Genomic DNA, 18,767 nt, shown 5'->3' with positions numbered 1-18,767 from the left:
TATTTCTATGCCGCCCACTCTCCGAGGACTCTGGGTGGCATACACCAAAGACAGTATACTAAATAGCATATTGCCCCCTAACAATCTGGGTCCTCAGTCCTTTTCTGATTCTCTCTTCTCTGGGATCTTTCCCCAAAATACATACATACATACATATATACATACATACATACATACATACATACATACATACATACATACCAGTGGTGCATTTCAAAAATTTATACTACTGGTTCTGTGGGTGTGGCTTGGTGGGCATGGCTTGGTGGGTGTGGCAGGGGAAGGATACTGTAAAATCTCCATTCCCATCCAGGGGAAGGTTACTGCAAAATCCCCACTTCCTCCCGATCAGCTGGGACTCCAGAAGCAGAGAATAGATGGGGGCGGGGCCAGTCAGAATTTTTACTACCGGTTCTCTGAACTACTCAAAATTTCCACTACCAGTTCTCCAGAACTTGTCAGAACCTGCTGAAACCCACCTCTGATACATACATTATCTTTCTTAGAGACTTAGAGTAACTTTATTGTCACTTTGAATGTACACTAATTGGCATACATTAAAATGAAATTTCATTGCATGCAGCTCTCAAAGGGTCACCAACTCAATAAATAAATAATATTAATAAATTATGTATATACCCACATATCATATTTTTTGGAGTAAAAGATGCTCCGGAGTATAAGATGCACCTTAGTTTTTTGGGAGGAAAATAAGAAAAAAAAAATCTGCCTCTGCCCACCAGCATTCATCAGTATTTATCTGGCTAGCATCCTGTCAGTGTGTGTGAGAGAGTTGAGGGCTGTTTAGAAACTGAAACAGTATTTGCTGTGTGAGCAAAAAAGGAAGGAGACAGCAAGGAGCCTAGGCGTGGCTTAGCTCTGCAGCTCTGAGTCTGTGCTGAGCTCTAAACTAGTCTGCTGCACAAAACTGAAACTGAAACTCCTCTCCTCTGCTTGTGTTTTGCTTGTATTTACTACCACGTTGGAAAACCTGCTTTTGGTATTGTATATTTACTTCATGTATTATATTATATATAAAGAGAAGTTATTGAATCCTGCTGAATCAGTTATTTGTGTGTGCTTTCTGGGTGTGATTGCTGCTGCAAACTCTGAGTCCTTGCAGCAAATAGCAAACAGCCAGGTCAGCTTCAGCACATTATTGCAGCCTGACTCAGCACAAGCAGCTGATTCCGCCTTCCAGAATACCCCCAATCAGCTGTTCCAAGGTGCAGGGATTGCCACAGACCATCACTGCCTCCGTGCCTCACGTTTTTGGCTACATTCAGTGTATAAGATGCACCCAAATATTCACCCTCTTTTAGGAGGGGAAAAAGTATGTCTTATACTCAGAAAAAAATGGTATATTATGACATGGAGAAACAACACAGTCTAGTTTGAATGTATACATGTAAACATGGCAAGAAAAACAAATCTTGCAAGTTTACCAGACGGAAGGCATCTCTCCCCCTCCCCTCTCAGAATCATGGTTTCTAAAGCGTTTTGAAATGGAAGCATTACTAGTTTCACTTGCAAGATACTGGAAAGTCATGCTTGTTATACTGTATTAATAAGAAAAAAAAACCCAGCGAAGACTTTTTTTTAAGCATTGCAAAGTTGGGTAGTATAGAATAAAATCAGCCTGCCACACATCAAAAACATTTCAGAAGCCGTAGAACACAGCTTCCAAGATTTGCAAGTGGGCATCGCACACCGCCCAGAGGCTACCATACGAGGACAAAAATTATGCATTGTAAAGATCGCTTGGAGGCGGGAGATATTTCCAATATAATCTATGGAATCCCCTTCATGGATTGCCCCTGTAGGACAGATGAAGAGGAAGCTAACCACCAGATTACAAGAACACAAGTGAGCGGTCAGGCGAGAAAACCCGAATTCACTGGTAGCCTCGCACTGCAATGAACAAGGACACACATTCAATTTTGCAGCTACTAAGTTTGTTGGACTAGCAGGCACAAAAACATCCAGGGAAGTGATTGAAGCCTGGGAAAAAGGCCCCTCATCAGTCAACAGGAGTGCTGATTTACCATCAGCCTACCAAGTACTTAGAAGGGGAGAGCTGGGCAGCACAAGCAAATCAGTGGTGGGTTGCTACCGGTTCGCACCGGTTCAGGCGAACCGGTAGCAGTGGTAGCGGGAGGCACCGCCCACCTGCCCAGACATCCCCAAATACAATCTGCGCATGCAGAGAAGCTTCTGTGGATGCGCAGAAGTGGCACATACATGAGCGAAGCAAGCACGGATGCATGAGCGAACCCGTAGCAAAGGTAAATGAAACCCACCACTGAAGCAAATGACTTAAAAACCAGTCATCAACACACCCGTATGAACATCTAAAAAGACACATACAACAGGCACTATAAATACCACATAGAGAACAGCACACACTTTGCTAGAGAGAAGTTCCCTGAAGATGGGCTCCAGCATGAGTCCAAAAGCTCGGAAGACAAAACATCTGGTCCTGGTGACCGACCCAGATTGGATCCTGCAACATTATCTTGGGACACGTATATTTGTCTTCTTTGTGAGAATAAAATCAGATTCATTGATTAACTCCTCCGGGTCCCATCTCCTCCGGGTCCCGTCAGCTAAACAATGCCGGCTGGTGGGCCCATGGGGGAGGGCCTTCTCTGTGGCTGCCCCAGCTCTCTGGAACCAGTTACCTCCTGAGGTCCGGACCATCCCCACCCTATTGGCCTTCCGAAAAACGGTGAAGACCTGGCTTTTCCGGCAGGCCTGGGGCCGTTGATCTTGTTATCTGGCGAGATCCGGCCATGAATGGCGTGAATGAGTTTTTAATGTTTTTAATTTTTAAATGTTTTTTATAATGATTTTTTAAAACGTATTGTGAGCCGCCCTGAGTCTTCAGAGAGGGGCGGCATATAAATTGAATTAATTAAATTAAATTAAACTTGTAAAACTGACTGAAAGGCAGGTAAATGCTAAGAGGAAGATAAGAAGGTGGGGGAAGCCAATGATTTTGACTTTCCCCAAACTTTTTTGCATAAAAGGATCCATTTCTATTTTCAAAAACTCACACTAATTGCATAGAAACAATGGAATGGTGGTTCAAAGTGTGCGAGGTAATGCACAAAATAAGTCTAACATTCACTGCTGTAATGTTGAAGTCTGCAACTGCATTGTTATTTATTATCAAAAACATATAGCCTTAACATTTCTGGAAAGAATAAGTTATATTCCTTGAGATCTGAACACAGCAGATATTTGCTGCTCCTTTGTCATGAGTCTAATGAACAACCAATTTCTTTTCAAAAAACTTTTGCCACCAGAGTGCTTTAAACACAAAAGAGTTCACACAATACACAACAGAACCTGTCCAAGCCTTCCTTTTTATTTTTCTACTCCAAATGTCTTAATAATAATAATAATAATAATAATAATAATAATAATAACAACAACAACTACTACTACTACTACTACTACTACTACTACTACTACTTTATTGTCATTGTACGTGTATACATAGTATACCCATACAACGAAATTCACTTGACACCCAAAGACCAAGTCCAACACACATAACAATCCCCAAACACACTCCCACCCACCACAATTCCCCACCCCTAAACCACCCAAACATCCACACAACAGATCAAGTAATGCTGTCAATCAGCTTACTGATGGTGGCCCTTTAGTTCATTGTTGAGTGCAATTATAGCTCCTAGCTCCCTTTTTCCTGCTATTCTCATTCAGGAAGAAAGCTATGATGGGATCATCTGAACATTTTTTGTCATCTGAAACAGTTAACTTCCGTATCTCATGAGATGTATGCATGAATCTTTTGTAGGAATGTGGAAATCTGGGTCATCACATGATCTAGAGGTAGCAAGATCCTAAAGTCAACATAGCTGCACAACTCAGGAGAGCCATGGTGGCACAGTGGTTGGAATGCAGTATTGCAGGCTAATGCTGCCGACTGCCAACAGTTTGATTCTCACCAGGCTCAAGGTTGACTCAGCCTTCCATTCTTCCGAGGTCAGTAAAATGAGGACCCAGATTGTTGGGGGCAATATGCTGACTCTGTAAACAGCTTAGAAGGGCTGTGAAGCACTGTGAAGCGGTATAGAAGTCTAAGTGCTAGTGATATATATATATATATATATATATCCCCTTTCAGATGCCCTTGATCAGACAAAGCTCAAGGCCTGCATATTCCACTCAGAACAAAATTCACAATGTCTTGAGAATAGTTTATATTTTCTTGCATCCTAAAAATTTCGTCATTGTACATCTTGGAATAGTTTGACCTAAGAAACTTTTTTAAAAAACGATCATGATGAACAGATAAAATATTGAAAATTGACCCATTAAATGGTTATTGTGATCCACAAGGCAAGTCAATTTAGAAGCTCAAAAACACTTGATAAGCCCAAATAAGGATCAAAATGGTCCAATTGCAGATGACTCTAAAAGATAATGAGTATTTCACCACAAAAACACTCCTGCTCCAATACACTACTTCAACTGTTTATGTCAACGGTATAAAATCTGCAGCCATACCTTTTACCTTTGCCTGGAGTTGATACTAAGTGAAATTTAATAAATACTAATCCAATGTCATCAAGAAATTATCCAGCCTGATTTGTACAATCAGGTGAGGCCTTAAAGTTAAGTGAATCTCACTAATTTCTCTTCATTCCCATTGACTCTGGGTCAAAAGACATGCAAATTTTCTATTTAGCGGAAGCCGATGTTGAAGAGAACATCACCAACCAACCTGAAGAGAAAAAAGTGAACTTGGCCTTGAATCCCCTGAAGTTATTTTCTTCATCACTCTCGAAGTGGATCAGCATGATGTTCCCTGGGCTCCACACAGGTGAAGGAATTGAGAAACCACACAGGAGAGCTATAAGGGGAAAAAAAGAACAAAACTCCTGCCATCAGCATTTTCTGTAGGGCCCATATCTCAAATAAGGAAAAGGAGCTCCCTCAGTCTAAATCACCTCAGGAAGGTTGAGTCAAGATTTTGAGAAAAAAATGACTTAAACCGGAGACATTTTGGTTTGGTCTGCTATCTCTTGTCCACCACCACTGCGCATTTGCTTGACTTTCTTTCAGAATATAATCCACACCATCTTCAAAAGTAAGTGGATAAGGTCAGGGGTGAAATCCAGCAAGAGCCTTGGTAGTACAGTGGTTTAAAGCACCCTGTTATTAACACAGCTGCCTGCAATTACTGCAGGTTCGAATCTTACCAGGCTCAAGGTTGACTCAGCCTTCCATCCTTTCTAAGGTAGGTTAAATGAGGACCCAGTTTGTGGGGGCAATAACCTGACTTTGTATAAATATATAAAAGTATGAAGGCTATTGCTTAACGCATTGTAAGCCGCCCTGAGTCTCCGGAGAAGGGCGGCATATAAATCAAATTAAAAAAAAAAAAAAAGTTCTGACAGGTTCTGGAGAACCGGTGGCAGAAATTTTGAGTAGTTCGGAGAACCAGCAATACCACCTCTGGTTGGCCCCAGAGTGGGGTGGGAATGGAGATTTTGCAATATCCTTCCCCCAGGAGTGGGGAGGGAATGGGGATTTTGCAGTATCCTTCTCCTGTCACGCCCACCAAGCCTCACCCAAGCCACACCATGCCCACCAAGCCACACCCACAGAACCGATAGTAAAAAAATTTGGATTTCACCACTGGATAAGGTCTACATTGCCTAAGAATTTTGAGAGCTGTAGACCATTGCTGAGACACCGGATGGTCTCCTTCAATTTTTTTGTTTCAGGGAGCCATTACAATCTACCAAGTCAAACCAGTTATTACCTAGCTGGTGCTCTTCTTCAGTGTCACCATAAACAACAACAGCATCATAAATACAATCCTGGCTGATTTCAACTGCAAAGTCTTCAAACTCCAACTGAAAGGAGGAAAACATTAGCATTCACCCCCATAGAACGTACACAACAGCATTCCCATCCTTATGCCCTCTAGGACTTCTGATGGTACATTCTAGAAATTGTGGCCCTAGCTTATCTCAAGGGCATCTAATGAAACAACATCTCTGAGGCCATAGCAAAAAAAAACAAAAAACCTCTATCCCAACCTGACCAAGGAGCACAGCAAAGCAAATCAAGACATGATTTTTGGTCCTTGAGACAGGAAATCCTTTCAGCGTCTCTCCCTATGTCTGGCAGAAAAAGAATTCAGTAACATCGAATTAAATCATAATCTATTTCCCTTTCTTGACCTCCAAAATCATCAGCTCGAGGCAGTTGCCTCACTCTGCCAACGACAAGGCTCTCGTGTGAAGCCATTTTAAGTGCTTTGAGGACACAGATAAGCAAGATCCGTTGCCTCAGGAATGATTTGTGACTGTCTGACACAGGCATCCCCTCCAAAAAAGTTGGTTGCATTCCAACCCAGGTCATTGCTCCTTATTACCTTGATGACACGGTCCACTGGTGCTTCAATGAGCCAGTGGCATTTTGTGCTGCTGGGATATAAGCCAGGGTAATTAGCCGTGTCAATCTTGCCTTCTTCCACCAGCATTGCAACGCTGCCACAGCCAGAGCCTACGACATTGGAGCAAGAGAGGCGGCAGCAAATAAGCAAAGATGTTATGCATCAACTGCACCTTATTAACTGGTAAATGGACATTAAGTTCTTTTTCCACCCCAATATACTTAAAATATGCAAAAGGAGGCAGCATGTCGACTTGCTTTTTTCAGAATAAGTATAGAGACAATTGCCTGTTCCCCCAATTGCCCTCCACAGAGGGTTCAGAGGCAAAGGTGAAATTACCTGCTTCAGATGCTGGATGCACAGCACCGAAGGTGAATTCAAAGCCTCTGCCCCCAATGCTGCCATCAGACACAAATATAACAATGGCTTGGTCCGACTCTATCAGCAAGGGGGAAGGCAAGACATCACCACAGATTTTACCTGTTAGAAGAGAACAAAGTCAAGATGAACCCTGTGGGAGTCACATTCATCCTCCTGACCCACTCTTTGTAGCTTTAAGGACTACAAAAGATGCAACTGGTATAGCTCAAGGATAGGATTCTTGGGTTCGGACAATTCTTTCCCCAGAGCAGGGGTGAAATGAAAAAAAACTACTGGTTCAGGTGAACCGGTAGTTTAAAAAATCTACCAATTACTCCGAACTGATATTTCCGACGATCAGCTGTGCAGTGGGGTTTAGCTTTTCTAAAAAGCAGGAAATCCTGCTTTCTAGCAAAGCTAAACTGCACTGCACAGCTGATTCTCCCCCCACTGTTCTACTTATCTTCCCATCTTCCATCTCCTTTTGACATGTATTGCACATGCGCGCGCGCAGCATGCGCCTAAAGGCGGCTTGGGAAGGTAAGTAGAACAGCGGGGGAGGGATCAGCTGTGCAGCGTGGTTTAGCTTTGCTAGAAAGCAGGAAATCCTGCTTTGTAGCAAAGCTAAATCGTGCGCCACAGCTGATCCCCCCCTCGCTTCTACTTACCATCCCAAGCCTCCTTTTGGTGTGTAGTGCACATGCGTGCACACTGTGCATGCACACCCAGCATGCATTTGGTGCGCACTGCACATGCGCACACAGCACGCATATGCGGCCAGCAAACCGGTAGCAAACCGGTTCGGATTTCACCACTGCCCCCAGAGCCCTCTGCAAGGCATCAATTCATCTATCTCACTGGTGTCAAACTCGATTTCATTGAGGGCCACATCAGGCTTGTGTTTGACTTTGGGGGGCTGGGGTGGGTGTGGCCAGCTCAATGTCACTTGTGTCGGGGCACCTGTGGTAGCCTGAGTGTTCTGCCAGCAAAAACGGGCTCCTGAGCTCCGTTTTTAACTGCAACGGCGTCCTACAACCCTCTGCCAGTGAAAACGGAGTTGGGGGTGCTGCCCGTGGCCCTTGTAAGCCTCATTTTTTGCTGCGATGGTCTCCTGCAATCCTCTGCTAGCGAAAACGGAGCTCTGTTTTCGCTGGCAGAGGCCAATCCTTCCTTTGCAGTTTCCAGGGCAGCTCCGCAGGCCGGATCTAAGCACCCTGCAGCTGGATCCAGCCCACGGGCCTTGAATTCGACATCTCTCATCTATCTGGTAAAATGAACTGTCCTTTGCCTCCATCCAATTGCAGGGCATGGTAGCAGAAGAAGAGAGAGACAAAACAGGAGGAGTCATAAAAAGAAGACAGAGGATTTATTCCAGCACTGAATTTGGGTCTACCGTTGCACAAATTTGGTCCCCAAATCAGAGGAACCTTCTACAAGAGATGGCAGGTTCTCAAGCACATTTCCCAGACTCAACCCTTAAAACTTTCCTTTCGGTCAGAAAAGCCACCAGTCTAGAGAGCAGCTGCTAGTCATAATTGATGTACTGGGCTAGACAGAGAAATGGCCCAACTCAGTCAAGGGCAGTTTCCTAAATCATAGACTGAAATTTCACAAGGAATTGCACGAGAGACCTTCCACCTACCAATTAATTCCTTCTCGCTTGAATAGAAAGCAACATAGTCATGGTCACATTCAATCTCATCTTCTACGTCTAGTTTGATAAATTCCACCAGGATGATTTTATCTTCAGATACCGTTAGGTTCCAAATGCACCAGCTGGAAATAGACAATTTAAAGTATGGCTTGGGCAGAAGACATGATATTGCTGAGCACCTGGAGTCAGGAACTATCATGGGCCTCTCAGCTGAAAATGCCTTGCACTGATTCTTCTTCTACCACCTAACAAATATAGAACAAAGCGATAGAACAGCAAACTCATCTCCCTCAACTTTTATTTGTTTGCTTGCATGAGAAGTGAATGGGCAGATTGAACCATAGGGAGAAAATATGAACATAAAGGATCTGTAGATCAGTGGTGGGTTCCTCCCGGTTCCGCCTGGTTCTGCCGAGCCAGTAGCGGTGACGATATGACATCACTAAACCGGTTCTGCGGCCCGCCGGGCCCCCCCACCCCTCCCGTGTTATTCTTACCTTTTATTTGGCCCCACCCCCAATCTATTGCTGCCTCCTGAGTCCCAGCTGATGGCTAGAGGGAAAAAAACTGTTTAAACTCTTGCCGCGGGGCTTCAAAGGGCCGCCCTACAGCTGATCAGTGTTAAAAGAAAACAAATGAGTAGACCGGTGCCTGCAAAAATACATGAGTAGATCAGTGCCTGCAAAAATACATGAGTAGATCAGTGCCTGCAAAAATACATGAGTAGACCAGTGCCTGCAAAAATACATCAGTAGATTAGTGCCTGCAAAAATACATGAGTAGACCAGTGCCTGCAAAAATACATCAGTAGATTAGTGCCTGCAAAAATACATGAGTAGACTAGTGCCTGCAAAAGTAAATGGGTAGATCGGTACAGCCTGGTAGACCAGTACCTTTGCTAAATCCTAAATAATTGTCACATGACCAGCAAGCCACACCCACAAAATAAGCCACGCCCACAGAACCGGTAGTAAAAAACCCTGCTGTAGATTATATTCTGCCTTTTGTCTAGAAATGTAATGTCAACGTTCCAGAAAAACCCAACTCCAATTAAAAACTCCGAGGTAAGCATTTTCTCAAAGTTCCATTTATTAGAGTAGGTATACTGGCACATCTGGGAAAACCCGAATCTGAGAAATCCGGGTTTTCCCTCAGTAAATCAAAAGCCCCCCAAACCAACCCATCACTCATCAGTCCATCACATGGCCCAATCACCATCCGTCCCATTTTGAGACATCACTCCAACCACTCCTTCTCCAGATGCAGGATTGTCCTGACCTTGACCGAAAGGAAGAATGCTATTTTGTCTAACTCCATTCCCTCTACTAAATCCCCCCCTTCTACTTTCCCACACACAAGAAGGTGACAATATGGAAGCTTCCGGTCTAATATGGCTTCCAAAGCTGACACTTAAGGCAGTATATATAAGGCCTCCTCGTCATTTTTTCCCAACAATAGCAAGAGTGTGAGTCAGATGACTGAGACCAGACTGACTGAACCATAATCTCTCAGTGAGCTCCTATGGATGAAGGGTGGACCTCCACATTCTTATTTGCCTTAACCACTACAGTGTTTTTCAAATTTGGCAACTTTCAAATGTGTGGACTTCTGGGAATTGAAGTCCACACAGCTGAAAGTTGCCAAGTTTGAAAAACACTTTACTACACCATCCTGGCTCTATAATAGAGTACTTACAAAAAATATAAATTCTGTATTTATTTATTTTTTTTTAGTTCCTGGCTTGGTGTCGTAATGGAGAAGATAGCATAAAATAGAAATCACAGGTATTGATTCAATGTCCTGGCTATGTGCACCTCACAGTAACTTAAGCTACGGCCCCAGGTAGCTTGATTTGAATTTACCTTCAAATTTTAACCTTCACTTTTAACCTTTATTCCTGCATTGGACAAGGAATAGAACATATTATTACCAAGGCCCTGTGTCCATGATGGCAAGCAGAGCCCTCTCTGTGGGCATGTGCACTGTCACTAGCTGCTTTTCTGGTCTTCGCAGGTGCCAGAGTGCTGGAAAACGGCCGGAAAACAGCCCAAAAAATGACCCCAAACAGGCTCTTTTCCAGGCCATTTCCGGGTCTTTTACAGGCCATTTTTCAGGTTGTTTTCAAGCCATTTTTGGGGCATTTTCTGTGCCCTTTTCAGGCCATTTTCTGGGCCATTTCTCAGGTTAAAAATGGCCCAAAAATGGCCTCAAAATGGCCTGGAATACGGCCTTAAAATGGCCCGAAAAACAACCAAAAACGGCCAAAAAACAGGCATGATTGCGCCAGCCAGTTAGTCTTTGGGTTTCCGGTGCTCCAGCGTGCACACATGCACACACCTGCATGTGTGTTCCAGTTTGGGCACCTGGTGCTGAAAAGATTCACCATCACTGCCCTATGTAACCTTTACATTGAACAAGTCTATGATTCCAACAGAATGGGGGAATTACTAAATAACCAACTATATTTAATTTAATTTGAGTGAAGTTTAAATTAAATATAATCTAATCCAAGATTAGTTTATCCCTGCCCACTTTTGGGGTACCTGTACCTGGAACACAGGTAGCCCTCGACTTACAGACAATTGTTTAGTGACTGTTCAAAGTTACAAAAAAAGTAACTTATGACCGTTTTTCACACTTACAACTGCTGCAGCATCTCCATGGTCACATGATCAGTGTGTTTACAGTGTCCCAGGGTCATGTGATCATCTTTCGCGACCTTCTGACAAGCAAAGTCAATGGGGAAGCCAGGTTCACTTAACAACTGTGTTGCTAACTCAACAACTGTAGTGATTCACTTAACAACTGTAGCAAGCCAGATTGTAAAATGGGACAAAATTCACTTAACAACTGTCTTGCTCAGCAACAGAAATTTTGGGCTCAACTGTGGTCACAAGTCAAAGTCTACCTGTATTATTATTTCTAGGGCAGCTCCAAAAACACTGAGGATCTCTGGTGTAACCAATTGCATTATTATAGAATTGCTAGCAAATAATTCAAAGCCATTTAATAAGAAATTGAATTGCCAGCAAATAATTCAAAGAATTATTGAATAACTAAATAATAATTACACCATTACGGGATTGCTACCATTTGATTGCTAAAAAGGCATCTAAGTTCAGATAAGACATTGCTTCAAGTCGCCTAGGAGTTCACAGCCAAACCATCCCTATCTATTTGTCAAGAAGCAGTGAAAAACCAAGATGGCAAAGCACATCAGATTTCATTTATTTCTTTACATTTAAGGACCACAACCAAAATATTATTTAACTCATTAATATTTACCATGCATGTGCATTTAACATTCTATTGCAGGGGTGTCAAACTCGATTTCATTGAAAGCTACATCAGGGTTGTGTTAGACCTTGGGGGGCTGGGGTGGGCATGGCCAGGGTGTGGATTGCCAACTCGACATCACTCGTGTCAGGGGCGCCTGTGGTGGTCTGAGTGCTCTGCCAGTGAAAATGGGCTCCCAAGCTCCGTTTTCGGCTGCCACTGCCTCCTGCAACCCTCTATCAGTGAAAACAGAGCTCAGGAGGACCAGATCTAAGTACCCCACGGGCTGGATCCGGCCCCCAGGCCTTGAGTATGACACTCCTGTTCTATTGCATCTTTATCAACAAACTCTCCTTTTGTTCCACAAAGCCATATCAAGGCAGCCCATTTTGTAAGGTCCTTCAAGGAAACTCAGCGCCTGTAGCAGAGGTGGGTTTCAGCAGGAGAACTGGTAGCGGAAAATTTGAGTAATTTGGAGAACCGATAAATACCACCTCTGACTGGCCCCGCCCCCATCTATTCTCTGCCTCCCGAGTCCCAGCTGATCAGGAGGAAATGGGGATTTTGCAGTATCCTTCCCCTGGATTGGAGAGGGAATGGAGATTTTACAGTATCCTTCCCCTGCCACACCCACCAAGCCATGGCCACCAAGCTATGCCACGCCCACCAAGCCACACCCACAGAATCGGTAGTAAAAAATTCTGAAACCCACCACTGGCCTGTGGTGAATACATACCTATTATCAAGGTAGTTGTCTTCAGCCAGGCGGGGGTACCGAACAAGGCCACTTTCACCAAACAACAGCGTTCCATGGGGATTGCACTCTTCTAGGCTAGATGCAGGCAGAAAGCTTGGCCCAGCTCCTGAGCAAGAGAAACCAAAAAGGTTCCTGTGAAATATTGTCAGCAAGAAGATGTAATGAAATGTGCACCTGCAGTCACAGAGAGGGAAGATTTTGCCAAGAGAGGGAAGAACTTTCCCAAGAGACCCAGATCAAGAAACTGCACAATCCTGAGCTGGCGAGGAGGAAGGGGAAAGATGTTCAGGGTAACTACATCTTAGAATCTCTAAGGATATACTATATCTATTAGCTTAGAACAGGGGTGTCAAACTCAAGGCCCACGGGGTGCTTAGATCTAGCCTGCAGGGCCTCCCTGGAAACAGTGAAGCATGAGCACTGGCCTGTGGTGGCTCCATTTTCGCTGGCAGAGGGCTGCAGAATGTCAAGCTGGTCACACCTACCCTGGTCAAGCCCACCCCAGCCATGCCCACTTGGCACCCCGAGGTCAAACATAACCCTGATGCGGCCCTCAATGAAATCGAGTTTGACACCCCTGGCTTATAAAGTTATAACTGTCGTTAGGCAAGATTCTGTCTATTAGATGTAAGCAAATAAAGATTGCACTTGATTGGATTTCAATCTCACCTCTGGGCATGAACCTAACATCAATGTTGCCAAACTAAATATTATTAGATATATATTCTGAAAAATTCTAGGGTGAGGAGTCCTTGGTGCTCTCTCGCTTGGTTGTTTTCTAGCTCAAAGAGCACCATGGACCCCTCATTGGAACCTGAGCTACAAATATTCTCCTTTATCAGCTTCTAGGGTGTGGTTACCCTCAATCTCTTTCTCCCTTCCCCCTCCATTTTGGGATTGTACAATCTCTTGATCCAGGACTCCTTCTGGGAAAGTTCTGAGTTGGCAAAATTCCTCCCTCTGTGTTGTGGCCTGTCAGCGGCCTGTGCGGATTGTAGCTGATTCTGACAGCGAGGAGGCTGGTGTCGTGTTGCGCCAGCAGCTTGTGCAGCTGGCACTCGAGTCAGACAATGAGGAGGCTGGAGAAGATGTGGTGCCAGAGGCAGGGATTCAGCCAGGGCCTTCAGAACCTCCAGAAGCTCCTTTAAGTGAAGAGGACGAAGAGGAGGAGCCTCTTCTCAATGCACGGGTGCACAGAGTGGCCAAAAGGCAGGAGTGGCTCCTCATGAGGAGGTCTCCTCAAGAGTAAGGCTTGGGGCTAATTGGCCACTCCCTTAGCCTATTTAAGGAGGAACGCCGACTGAAGCAATTTGCAGGGAACAACTTTAGTTCACTCTACTTCGCGTTTGGATTCTCTGCAAATTGCTTCTGGGCTTTCTGCCAACCTTAGTAAGATTGTGATTACTTTATCTTTTGTTTCTTGTAGGCTGTTAAGAAAACTTATTAACAGCCTTTGTTTTGAAACAGACTGAGTTATTTTAGTAAATTAAGTTTTGTACAAACTTTGTGTGTGCTGTGTTCTTTGGGGTCCGTAGCTGGGGCAGAACACTCTGTAATGCAGGTGCTCATTCCATCTCAAAAAGTATCTTTAAGGTACACAGTTTAATTCTTAGCAGAGTAAAACTTTTTCAGAACAAAACATCGATCTTGCATTTGACCTAGTAATTGTGTGTGTTCTGCCACCGATTTACTAAATATCACTTCAAGTTTTCTTCTAGCCGTTGACCGTGTGAGCATGATGAACACAGGGGAGCAAAGAACTGTACCTTTCTCTCTTCAATTTGGAGAAAAATAGGAAGTATTCTCCCTTTGAATGCTTAGACATCTAAAAACAAAGCCACTAAACACCAGTCCCGTGTCATCTTCATAACACTGCTGTTTTTTGACTTGGTCACCATAGAGTGTACTATTCAAAGAGCATCTAGAAACTGGAAGTTTTCAGAGAAAACAACCACCCCTATTCCCCCACATCTTTGCTATGGGAGAAAATAATTATGTAATTCTAGAGAACTGTCAATGGTGAAAGAAGGATAAGTAAAAAGCAATACTGACCAGTGGTCATATGTTGAGTAATGAAATCCAGGAGCTCATTCACTTTAGAGAAAATGCCTGGAGAACCTCTACTGCCATTGATCTTCTTGTCAGTAAGCCATCCTTTTCCACAGCCAATTCCCCATGAGGTGATGCCTACCAATGTCCAGATGCCGTTGGCTTTTCTACATGCCAGGGGCCCTCCAGAATCACCCTGATAATATGAGAAAAACCCTTCCAGGTAAGTTAGGGGTAGCACAATCCACCTTTTTGGAAACATGCCAACAACATGATGCCCTCTCCACATTATTTATTTTATTGAATGTATTGAGTTTAGAGATTGCCTTCCTTTTGGAGCACAAGGAGGCATATACAACATTTCTTCATCCATTTCCCCCTCCCCATGAAGTAGGTTGGGCTGAGAGGCAGTGACTGGCCGTAAGTCACCCAAAAAGTTTCTATACCTATGCATGGATGTGAATCTGGGACTCTCTGATCCTAGTCCAAACGCCTTGATATATCAGATCTCTCATTTCATTTCACTGACTTACATTTCACTCTTTGGGCATGTACACTTTGTTAAATATATGTAGCAATAGCAACAGCACGTAGACTTATATACCGCTTCACAGTGCTTTAGAACCCTCTCTAAGTGGTTTACAGAGTCAGCCTGTTGCCCTCAACAATCTGGGTCCTCATTTTACCGACCTCGGAAGGATGGAAGGCTGAGTCAACCTTGAGCCTGGTTGTTATATACGATATAAGGAAGTAAGGAAGTGAGCTTCACTCAGGTCCTCCAAATAGGCGGGGAAATACTTGAATCTCATTGGCTAAGCCATCTGGCAGCCCTCTATAAAAGAGGACACTGTCAGACAAGCAGGTTGTTGGGTTGTACTGGTCTACTATTAAAGAGCTGTTGTTACTGAAGAACTGTGCCTGTCTCTTCTTTCACCGAATCTAACACTGGTGAGATTCAAACTGCCAAATTGCAGTCAGCTGGCAGTCAGCAGAAGTAGCCTGCAGTACTGTATTCTAACCACTGCGCCACCCACGGCTCTTATATGTAATTGTTAAACCGGTAGTATAGACCAGTGTTTCTCAACTTTAACAACTTTAAGAGATGTGGACTTCATCTCCCAGAATTCCTCAGCCAGCTGGCTGAGGAATTCTGGGAGATGAAGTCCACATCTCTTAAAGTTGCCAACGATTTTTTTTTAATTTGATTTATATGCCGCCCTTCTCCGGAGACTCAGGGCGGCTTACAGTGCGTTAAGCAATAGCCTTCATACTTTTGTATATTTTTTATACAAAGTCAGCTTATTGCCCTCACAAACTGGGTCCTCAATTTACCTACCTTAGAAAGGATGGAAGGCTGAGTCAACCTTGAGCCTGGCAAGATTCGAACTTACTTTAATTGCAGATAGCTGGTGTTAAATTACAGTGCTTTTGTCTGCAGAGCTATCCAGGCTCTTTATAACATTGAGAAACACTGGTATTGACCAAAATCCTATAATGTCCTACTTTCTAACCAACACCATTTCAGTATTGTATTGCCCAAATTCATTACCTTTAAAGAAAAATATCCAACAAATACACAAAATCCAAAATGATCTCAACCACAAAGATAAAACAGGGTATCACATAAACTAAGGCTGCAAGCACTCCATTTTTCTTTTTTTGCTTTTTTTTTTTTTTTAATTTAATGGGAGGCCACTGCTTCAGAACCCAGCATTGAGTGGGCCCTTGTAAGTTATGATTCAGTATATTAAATTATCAAATGGGTCAATATTTTCATCAAGGCAATAAAACGGATCATTTAGAAATACAATTCCAGCAATGATTTCACCACGATTGGTGCATTGCCCTTAATTAGAAAAAAAAATTACATTGTTCAAGGATGCCGTCAGAAACATTGGGTAGAGCAAGCTTCTTAACAATAGAAAAATTTCCTTTGGGACAGGTTGTAAATTCTTTTTCTGAGGTGCTTTAAATACTTGTGGCATAGTTTTTACCTTGCACGCATCTCTTCCGCCATCTGGAAAACCAGCACACAGCATGGACCTCTGCCCTGGGGGCAAATTTAAAGTTTTCAGCAATTCGCTGCAGGTTATGCTGTCAATGATAGGGAGCTCCACTTCCTGTAGGACGTTTGATAGGGACCCAGCTGCAATAATAATAATAATAATAATAATAATAATAATAATAATAATAATAATAATAATAACAACAACAACAACAACAACAACAACAACAACAACAACAACAACCACCTAGGATGCTGGCAGAAACCCATAGCAACCATCAGTGCCAGTCAATAATATTTGTGATACATTTTTGAATGCTCAGTTGACTGAGTTTCATGTTTAATGAATAAAGTAGATGTAGATGATGATGATGATGATGATGATGATGATGATGATGATGATGATGATGATGATGATGACGACGACTGGCACTGATGGTTGATACAGGATGCTGGCTGCAATCCATAATAACCATCAGTGCCAGTCAATAATATTTGTGATACACTCGTAAATGTTCAGTTGACTGAGTTTCATGTTTAATGAATAAAAGTATAATGACAACCACAACAACATCATCAGGATCCAAAAGGTATTTTATAAGGAATCTCAGAACAGGAAAGCCCTCTTCAAACCCAAGCTAATAATTTGCATATCCTCACTATCAAACTGAAATGTGATTTTGGGCCTTTTGTTTTCTTTTTGTGGGCTTTTTGATTGTCTCTTTTGAATGGCGTATTCAATATACTCTTCTGAATATTTTAATACATTTCATTATGCATCATATTTTATTTATCTAATTGGATTTTTGGTCGATAACTGTAATAAAGTTTTTATTTGCTTTGCTCTGACTTGGTTTGTGGATCAATCCACACATCCACACACTGTCTGGGTTCATACAATAAGCCAAATAAAACTAAACAAGCAAAAATATTGTGATGTTGAAACCCAGACAACATCTTTGCATTCCAAATGGCTTCCTAATATAGCAATTAAGTAACCCAAAGAAATGGTGATAAGGAACATTAATTTTATTTATTTATTCATTTATTCAGACTATGCTGCTGCCCACTCATGTATAACTCTGACTGGCTCACAAAACTTAAAAAAAAAAAAGATAAAAAGGAAGAGGCATATCTCACCCAGGTTATAACAGTTTAGCAAAAGATAATAAAGATGGCTTCCTTGACATCCTGTCCTAATGCCTGGAGCCATCCTAATTTTGTGGAGTATATTGTTCCATAGGGCAGGCAGTAATATTCAGGCAGTAAACCATCTTCATTTTTAAGTTTATATAAAAAATATTAAAAAGTTATATCAAAAATCTTAATATAAAATTTGATGCCCTAAAATTGTCACCTTAACGTAAATTTTAGAATATGATTTTCTAATCATGGAAGCAGGGTGGATAAAAATCAATGATTTTTTTAAAAAATCAAAAAAAAATCAGATTTTTTTTGTTTAAATCGGATTTTTTTTATTTTTATCGAATTTATTTTAATAAAAAACTTTTGGGGTAAAAATCTATCGTAAGATAGTTTTCTATTTAAGATACATAAATAATTTAGTTTATTCAGCATGAAATGGAGCTTAGTTATGTAGCATGAGGCTGTATATTCTGCAACACTGGGACTATCGGTGAGTCAACAGTGGGTCAAAGGAGTAGCAGAGATGACAGTTGCTCTTTAAAAATCACGATTTAAATCAACTCGATTTAAATCAAATCCACCCTGCATGGAAGTAATGGCACATGATAAAAGGAAAATCTCTGTGTTTCAAAACGGTAATTAAGAGGCAGCAAGTTCATGCATCTTAAGGCACTTTCTCTACTGTTTGAACACAGATCTATCTCAATGAACTTTTCCATTAGTCCTGAAGCAGGCAAGCTCCCTAAAGGTGTGCTTTCAACCTTGGCAATTTTGAGATGTGTGGATTTCAACTCCCAGAATTCCCCAGGCATCTCTCCAGTTGACTTGAGAATTCTGGAAGTTGAAGTCAAGACATCTCAAAGTTGCTAAGGCTGAAAAACATCCCCCCACCCCCTCAAAAAAGGGTTTTACAAATCTGCTGCATAAACCTGCTGCATAAATCTAGGCTACTTATGCATCCACCTCAAGGTAGGGTATATTAAGATTACCCAGCCAAAATCACTCCATCCTCCTAGTTATGAGCCATGGTGGCGCAGTGCATAGAGTGCAGTACTGAAGGCTACTTCTGCTGACTGCCGGC

General features: G+C 42.5%; 1 protein-coding gene across 1 annotated transcript in view; it reads right to left on the bottom strand.

The window, feature by feature from the left end:
- Positions 1 to 18,767, bottom strand: part of OVCH1 (ovochymase 1) — a 61,946-nt gene that overhangs the window by 31,425 nt on the left and 11,754 nt on the right. The window contains exons 7-14 of the mRNA XM_070947509.1: positions 16,530 to 16,681; positions 14,539 to 14,731; positions 12,466 to 12,592; positions 8,442 to 8,575; positions 6,779 to 6,919; positions 6,419 to 6,549; positions 5,801 to 5,894; positions 4,757 to 4,885 (exon numbers count right to left, since the gene is read on the bottom strand). Coding sequence (XP_070803610.1) covers positions 4,757 to 4,885; positions 5,801 to 5,894; positions 6,419 to 6,549; positions 6,779 to 6,919; positions 8,442 to 8,575; positions 12,466 to 12,592; positions 14,539 to 14,731; positions 16,530 to 16,681 — 1,101 coding nt within the window. The remainder of the gene's footprint in view (positions 1 to 4,756; positions 4,886 to 5,800; positions 5,895 to 6,418; positions 6,550 to 6,778; positions 6,920 to 8,441; positions 8,576 to 12,465; positions 12,593 to 14,538; positions 14,732 to 16,529; positions 16,682 to 18,767) is intronic.

This window comes from Pituophis catenifer, unplaced genomic scaffold (genome assembly GCF_029215685.1).
Source record: "Pituophis catenifer annectens isolate HBS135680 unplaced genomic scaffold, rPitCat1.0.hap2 SCAF_7, whole genome shotgun sequence".
NCBI lineage: Eukaryota > Metazoa > Chordata > Lepidosauria > Squamata > Colubridae > Pituophis > Pituophis catenifer.
This window is presented reverse-complemented; position numbering and strand designations above follow the sequence as displayed.